The sequence below is a fragment of the Punica granatum genome, chromosome 5, assembly GCF_007655135.1.
Source record: "Punica granatum isolate Tunisia-2019 chromosome 5, ASM765513v2, whole genome shotgun sequence".
Classification (NCBI taxonomy): domain Eukaryota; kingdom Viridiplantae; phylum Streptophyta; class Magnoliopsida; order Myrtales; family Lythraceae; genus Punica; species Punica granatum.
Window position 1 is genome coordinate 14723968 of NC_045131.1, and position 7768 is coordinate 14731735.

The 7768-nt window shown below is 36.4% G+C and overlaps 1 protein-coding gene across 2 annotated transcripts; it reads right to left on the reverse strand.

The window, feature by feature from the left end:
• LOC116209235 (peroxisome biogenesis factor 10) lies at positions 1-4671 on the reverse strand. Of its 2 annotated transcripts, none has more exons than XM_031542823.1 (12): positions 4475-4671; positions 3434-3674; positions 3306-3337; positions 2901-2990; positions 2567-2661; positions 2245-2455; positions 1809-1878; positions 1636-1714; positions 1365-1498; positions 1084-1175; positions 761-846; positions 1-422 (listed from the first exon to the last, which is right to left on the reverse strand). In XM_031542823.1, exons 2-12 carry the CDS (start codon positions 3600-3602, stop codon positions 320-322), a joined length of 1161 nt encoding a protein of 386 aa, XP_031398683.1. In that variant the 5' UTR covers positions 3603-3674; positions 4475-4671; the 3' UTR covers positions 1-319. The 2 variants fall into 2 exon arrangements, with proteins under 2 accessions (XP_031398683.1, XP_031398684.1); XM_031542824.1 differs by having other exon boundaries at positions 3434-3688; positions 4475-4613.
• Positions 4672-7768: the final 3097 nt, after the last annotated feature.

The window sequence follows — 7768 nt, forward strand, 5'->3', positions numbered from 1 at the left end:
TTTTTCGACCCTAGCGAGGGATACGATCCTCAATAATCCCTCGCGAGGAAGACAAATTTTTAATTTTTAATTTTTTAATTTGCGAGCGACAGTGTCCTCACTAATCCCTCGCTAATGCTAGCGAGGGTTACGTATCCCTCACTAAACCTTCATTAGCGAGGGATCAGGCCCTCCCTAATGTCGACTATTTCAGTGGTGCGGCAACATTATCCTAAGGCTACACCTAATTTCTTCTGCATCTTTATATATTCGTTTAGGGACAGCAACCTCGAAGTCCCATATACACTTTGTTTCTAAAGTCTCTTCCTTTTAGAACTGATTAGAAGTCAGAATGATACAAACAGACTAGGCTTGAATGTGTTATCGGGGAGCGGCACAGCGGGCACTCAGGCTTCTCGTTACACCACTCCATGATGCAGTTCCTACGCAAATAGAGAACATATCGAGTTAAACAAACATATCATATACAAGCCCTCGCATAAGCCAAAAGAAAGAAAGAATTTTATGAACAATAGGTCCGACCGATGTGCTTGAGGCTTGGTTCAACCTACGATATACAAAAAGCTGAAACAGGTCTTTTACCACACGGAAATCTTCCATAAGATTCCAGCTGCTATAAAAATGCGGGCAACTCCAGCATTATTGAGTGCAGGCTCAAAAACTCACAAATCACAATGCAAAATTTGTGGTAGGTCTACCCAATTTAGTCTTTACTCTTTCTATTGTACTTTTCTCAGACATAACAAGATTAAGGGCTTACCAGCAAAATACGTGACCACAAGGCGTGGCGGTAGGGTGTTGGCGATTGCTTAGACAAAGGGTACACTTACTTATCCCACTAGTCCCCTGAGAGAAATCAACAATATCAGGAGCCAAGCAAATTTATGTCAATATTAGTCCACAAAACATGCGAAAACAAAATTGAATGTACAATATACAACTCAAGATTTCCCCCCATTTGCTTCGATTTCCAAACACAAATTAACTGGGATTAGGCTCTCTCAAAATCTTAGTTACCGTGAGCATGAAAACAAAGACGGGGGAGAATTATTCTCTATTCTTGTATTAGAAATTTGAGAATACCTCTGAAGTTGATGGGTCATTTGTCCAGCTACCTTTGTCGCTGTCCACTGATATCACGTTGCCCTCCTCATTCAGCACAGGCAAGCCTCGCCCTGTGACCATTTTAACCACGGGATCTCAATACTAGTAATATACGTTATAAAGAAAAACAATTACGGAGAATGGACATTATTTCATGCCAAAGAGAAAGGATAAAGGAGATATATGACAGTCAATTAACAACGATAAAGACTGAGCAGAGATCTGCTTGATTTCAACAACAAAATTAGAATAAGATTAACCTGCTGAGGTTTGGTGGCTTCCTAAAGATGCCTGATGGACAGAACTGGTGATAGACAATAAGTTACTCCTCCTCAGGCCTTCGGCAGCAAGAATGCATAGCTGAATCAAAAGAAAAATTCCCAAAATTTGGTATCTGCCAGAAGAAGATTAAAGTCTTAATTTATGATTTGATAATTAATCTCATAAAGAAGGAAATACTCCTGACACGGAGCTCTTCCTTTCTTTTATTCATTTAATTTTAATAACAAAAGAATCTGCACGTCACTGTACCTCGGCCTTTGATTTGAGGGCTTTCCGATGAAAACATATCGAATGCCTGCAGCGCGTTTGGATATATGATAATACAAGCCTGCAGAGAGAACAAGAAAACATTCAATTGGAGACTATAGCTTGAAAAAATTTATCAGAAACAATTCATGGACCTTTCAAACCAGATAATTTACCTTCAAAGTAGAAGAACATCAGGTTAGTGCGTAGAACCAGCTGCAAGACTTCTCGAGCTATAGGAAGCATCTATTGAAAAAAGCCAGTATTTTTAGGACTGATGTTCCGTGAAAAGCAATTCAAAGAATCACCATGCATCATAAAAGTAGATCCAACCTTAGGTTCGCAAGACTCATACAACCAGCACAAATGTGACACTACATATAATACATGGATAAGACCAAAGTACAATTACAACATGCTGTTAAAACAAATCACATTTGCTTAGAGCTAAAACTTTTTAGATTAGCATCAGTAAGAAATTGACATGAATGAGAACTCCAGCACGAGCATGTTAATATCAATGACTTGATCCAATTGACTTCGCAATTTAGTATTTCAGTGACAGGGTGTCGTGCAAACTTATACTCTAGATGCAAAAGGGGCTTTAATTACCGCCGGCCACCGCTGAACTGCATTTAACCACAATCCATTTAATCTCCTTCTAAACCTCGAAAGAGCAGATAAATTTTCCCTTCTTGTGGGGGATGAGGGAGCTCCTGTTGTCATGATTAATTGATCTTCATTATTGTCTAAACCACTGACTCCATATGGCTCATCTGAATAAGTGTCAGAAAGAGAGATCCCACGAGAAGCAACTCGAGAGCTACAAAATGGATAAATGCTTTCAGACACTGTAGAAGTATTGGACTTCCCAGAAACTACACCATGCTTTTGCTGAAAAGTAACAATTAACAGGCAATGAAAGAAAGTTGACCTTATTCTCTCAGCAATATAAGGGAATGCGGTTTGATATACAATGAAAAGCACACGTCTTGCTGGCGTCGGAGGGAGTCCATATGGCCCAGCAACCTACAACAATGTTATTATCAGCACTTGAATAAGTGTAGCATACTCGTGATGGAACTAATCCTATCTCAACAGTGAGTGTAGGATCCGAAACGATACCAGAAGAGAAAAAAGGGAGGAGAATGTGTTGGCTGGAAGACATGCCAGAAGGGAAAAATAAAAGCACAAAAGAAGAAAAGCCAAAACCCGTATGGTTATATTGAAGTTATCTTAAAGCACAAACTATTGATAGAGCACTGCACCTGAGTTATGTCACAATATTCTTCACCCAGTGTTTGCTGTCCTGAGCCAGTTGTCAGTACGTAATATAACATTTGTCCGAGAAGTTGCGTCTGTCAAAAAATCGAGCCTCTAATACTTAGCATCTGAACCAACAACCAGCATTTCTACTTCATGATAAACCCCACAAACAAGGACTACAAGGACCTGGAACCTATCCTATAAACACACTGAATTCAGACCCCCAGAGAAACTGTATACTGCAACAAAGTTCCAAGTATCCCTTGGAAGCCGGTATTTCTCAATAAGATGAAACTCTCCCGTGTTTCAGCTTCTAGGCCTCACACTGCCAACTAGAGAATTGCTATAGATACTAAAGTAAAAGTGAAAAACAGAAAATGGGGAAAACGGAAAGATTAACACCAGACCTCGTTCTGATAAGCCACGGCAACTCTTGTTCCTGATATAGTGAGAACAATTATGGAATGAGAAGCCGCTTCAAGCTAAAGCAAGTAAGGCCGTGTACTTAAAATAGAGAAGAGAGCGAGGGACAGACCGAAGAGATGACGAATGGCATCACGGCAAGCATCATAGACAAAGGAAGCATACTGATCATCCTTCTCGGCTGCTCTCATGATCTCCGGCTGAGCAGCCGGCGGGAACCGCCGTGGTGCCACATCCCTGGTGGCGGGGTCCTGGCTGGAGCTCGGGTTTCCTAACGCCATCTCTCAATTCAGTAAATCACATGATGGGACAATCGTCTTGCCTTTCATTTACTTAAAAAGCTCCCCACTCCTCTAAAAGATAAGCACTAGAAGCTAGTCAGCACTAACAGCGAAAGGAAGTAGAAAATTACGTAAAACAGCAAAAAGCGGCAAAAATCGAGGCGGCGCAGTTGCTTTTTGTGTAGTAACTCCATTTGATTTCATCTGAGAACCGCTCTGCAGTGACAAACATAATCCAACCCTCCATGCATCTATCTTTACAGGCCTCAAATCAATGGAAAAAGAAAAACTCAGGAGCACAGACCCTTCTGAGGAGCTTATGCAATTTTCATTCCTTTGAGCATAATCAAATCAAACTCACTTCCAATAGCAGTTTAAACAAATTATGATTCTTAAATTACTATAGAACTGAGGTGGCGTTTGGTGCATTATTACCATTTAAAATTACTGGTAATCTAGGTTTGTACTCAGATAGATTACCACTTTAAAAATTACTGGCATGTTACATTACTATGTTTGGCATGGATTGGTAATCCACACTACCTTGTTTGGTATGAAAGACAGAAAATTGTCTCTCGTACTAAATTACCCTCAAATAAAAATCATTACGTAACCATGTGATCAGCAATTTAGGAGGAATCAATGTCAGAGTTGATCTCAAATCACAAACAGTAAGAACAACCGAACTAGAAGCAGTTTCTGTAGACAATCAGTTAATATTGAATCCCTTATAACCCCTTTATGGATTTCAATTTAGCCCAAAAAATGGCGAAAGCTCATCTCGCAGAACATCTAATTGCTCGAAACACATTAAATGGGTTCATTCACTTCCTTGCTTGTTGGGAATTTTCACAAAATCAGAGGAATCATACCTAAATGGACAGAAGCAGGAGAGGGGCAGGAGGCGGAGACGAGCAAGAGAGGGGCAGGAGGCGGAGACGAGCAGGAGACGGGCAAGAGGCGGCGACGGCGAGGACCGCCGACCTGGAGGAGCCGCCGACGAGGAGGAGCTGGTGAGACGGGAGAGTGAGAACAGAAGGCTAAGGAAAGCGCATATCTGATAAAAACAAAAGACAGGATAGAATGGGAATGTACAGTCGAGATGGGTGGGTACATATATATATATATTTTTTTTTTCCCTTTTTGATTGATGAATGCGGATGTATGTTATTATTATAAGGGTTAATAAAAAAATATTAACTTTTCACATTTTAATAATTTTATCACGAATTTTTTTAATCTAAAAATACATAAACTTTCAATTTGATAATAATTATATCACGGCGTCAACTTTTTCATTAATTTGTACAGAAATTATTGACGTATAGATCGAGTGGGGCAATTAATTTGAACGGAAATTTACGTTAATTAACTTTTAAGTTAATTTGGATTTTTTTCTTTTTTCTTTTTTTATTTACTCGTATGGGCACTATTTGGGCTAAATTCAATTTTTTGGCGTCCGTCAAAATTTTCCGAATGAATATTTCAAAATTGAGAAATTTGAAAAAATAATCAGCTTTGTGAAAAATTTAATTTGCGTAAATGGTGCCGAATCTCGATAAGAATAGATATTGAGCCTACAAAACGCGTTCAATCATAATTATTCGATTGTTTCCGAATCCTTATCTTGATGATCGGATTTCCGAAAAGTAATATGGGGCCAACATTGTGTTTAGAAAAATACGATGATCAATATTATGTAGAAAAATATTTTTCGGTCTCAAGTATGGTTCGGAATTTTAAAAATCAAAATTGGCGCTCGTAAAGTCCGAAAACTAATGTCTTACTATGTAATTTTGATGAATATTTTGGTGATCAATACATTTTGGTAGATTAGATAATATATGCAAAATATGTGAATTTTATGAGTTTTTGATGTTTTGGTAGATTAGGAAAAAAATGACAAATTATCTGATTTTTTAGCTTAATGGATAATCCTTATTTTCCACGTGTGCCGCCATTTGCCACATAGGCAAATTTAATGGCCATGTCTGCGTCGTTAATGCCTAAATTAACAGGTTGATAGATGGGGAAAACAGAGGGAAACGTTTTAATTTTTCAAGTCAAAATTTGAAAAGTTGGTAAATTGAAAATGTGAGGAAACTATTTGAATTTTTAGGTTATTTCTTCTTATCCATATTATTCATTTTTATGTTATTAAAAGTGATACGTTTACCGTTAATAAATAGATAAATTAACTCTCAAAGTCTCAATTCCCTATCACATTCTAAAAAGAAAATGTAATATTACAAATGACCGTACCTCTATTAGATATGCTGCTTAAATAATACTAAGCGAAGACCCACACTTTCAAGTGAAAAACTTTATTATTTATGTAAAAAAAATATATCTTTGTATAATGATATTTCTGTTTATCTATTAACTGAACTTTAAATAATGAGAATTTAATCTACATATGAAGTGTGACATAAAATAGATAAGATAATGGTAAGTTGGCTAAAAATAATGACAATAAAAATTCTATGGTATATGAAAATGGTTATTGTATTCTCGAATACAATGAAACAACTCTCATTTTCCAAATACAAAAAAAAAACAAAAAAATATAAAGAATGATGATATCAATTAAGTTAGAAATCTAATCTATATAAAATAATAAAAACCGGGACAAGACATAGGAAAGCACCACGTAAGAGCTTTTCGTCCCGTAACCTTTCATGTGCCACTAATAAAAATATAATAAGTGACGGAATGTACTGTTGCCACCTTGCTTCTAAAACCGAAAAAACATATACTCATAGAAGACAATAACACTAAAATATAATCAATTATCTAAATTGAATAATATTATATTACAAATCACTTGCTAAAATCTCTTCCAAGAGAAATGGATAATATTGAGTATAGTTGCTCTGATATGGGTAAGGCAACAAAACAGCAATATAAATATAAATTGAGATTTAAAGTCATTCTTCACAATTATGGGAACAATTTCAGCCATCGATTGAGGTTGTACCAATAATTTCGATTATAGAGTTGTAAATAATATTTTACTGATCGTATGATTAAAAAGGCTTCTGTATTTTTACAGAGAGATGAAGATTGATCATGTTGGTCTGGAATTATGTCACATAAAAGTGGAAAGCATAATTCAACCTATGCAATTTAAGGTTGAATGTACTTAAAAGAATTTTAAATTGAAGGGAAAAATGTCTAACCGAAGCCCGATATACTTTGAAATTTTCTTAAACCCTAGGTAAAATATGAATATTAATAAGAAAATTCGATTGGTAGTGGTTACAATATGCCTCTAGACTAGGCATATGCGCACCAGTTTGGATTAAATATGAAATTCTCTCGCAAAATTCGAAAACCCGATAGTGAGGGCAAAGAAGTTGGTCTGGAATTATGTCACATAAAAGTGGAAAGCATAATTCAACCTATGCAATTTAAGGTTGAATGTACTTAAAAGAATTTTAAATTGAAGGGAAAAATGTCTAACCAAAGCCCGATATACTTTGAAATTTTCTTAAACCCTAGGTAAAATATGAATATTAATAAGAAAATTCGATTGGTAGTGGTTACAATATGCCTCTAGACTAGGCATATGCGCACCAGTTTGGATTAAATATGAAATTCTCTCGTAAAATTCGAAAACCCGATAGTGAGGGCAAAGAAGATATTCCAATTCGAAAACCCGATAGTGAGGGCAAAGAAGATATTCCATTTTCAGGCAAGTGTTCCCTCGTATCCCTTTCTACTCTTCTTCTTCTTCTTCTTCTTCTTCTTCTTCTTCTTCTTCTTCTTCTTCTTCTTCTTCTTCTTCTTGTTCTTCTTCTTCTTCTTCTTCTTCTTCTTCTTCTTCTGCATTTAGCGTGCTTTCTCTGCTGAATTTATTGTTTGTGGTGTGGGAAACGTATGAATTTGGGAATGGTAATGATTTTGTGAATTGGGCGGGTTTTCGGTCGTTTAATTACGGATTGACACGGATATGATACGTCTAACCCATTTAACTAAGCGTGTCTAAATGGGTATGTATACTTACCTACACAATATGACACTATTACTTTTAAGTACATATTATATCTACATGATATGACACTATTATATTAAATTACACGTTACTACACGATTAACATGATAAAAGCACCATAAACGATGATTTATATAAATAAATTTACATGTTTTTATTGTATTTTCTTCTA

Excerpts from the sequence above, each read along its gene's own strand:
- LOC116209235 (XM_031542823.1), bottom strand. The coding sequence starts at position 3,602 with ATGGCGTTAGGAAACCCGAGCTCCAGCCAGGACCCCGCCACCAGGGAT. Across the intron at positions 1,715-1,808 it reads GATGTTCTTCTACTTTGAAG|GCTTGTATTATCATATATCC; the intron begins GTAAATTATCTG and ends TTCTCTCTGCAG. Across the intron at positions 423-760 it reads TGTGGTCACGTATTTTGCTG|GAACTGCATCATGGAGTGGT; the intron begins GTAAGCCCTTAA and ends CTATTTGCGTAG.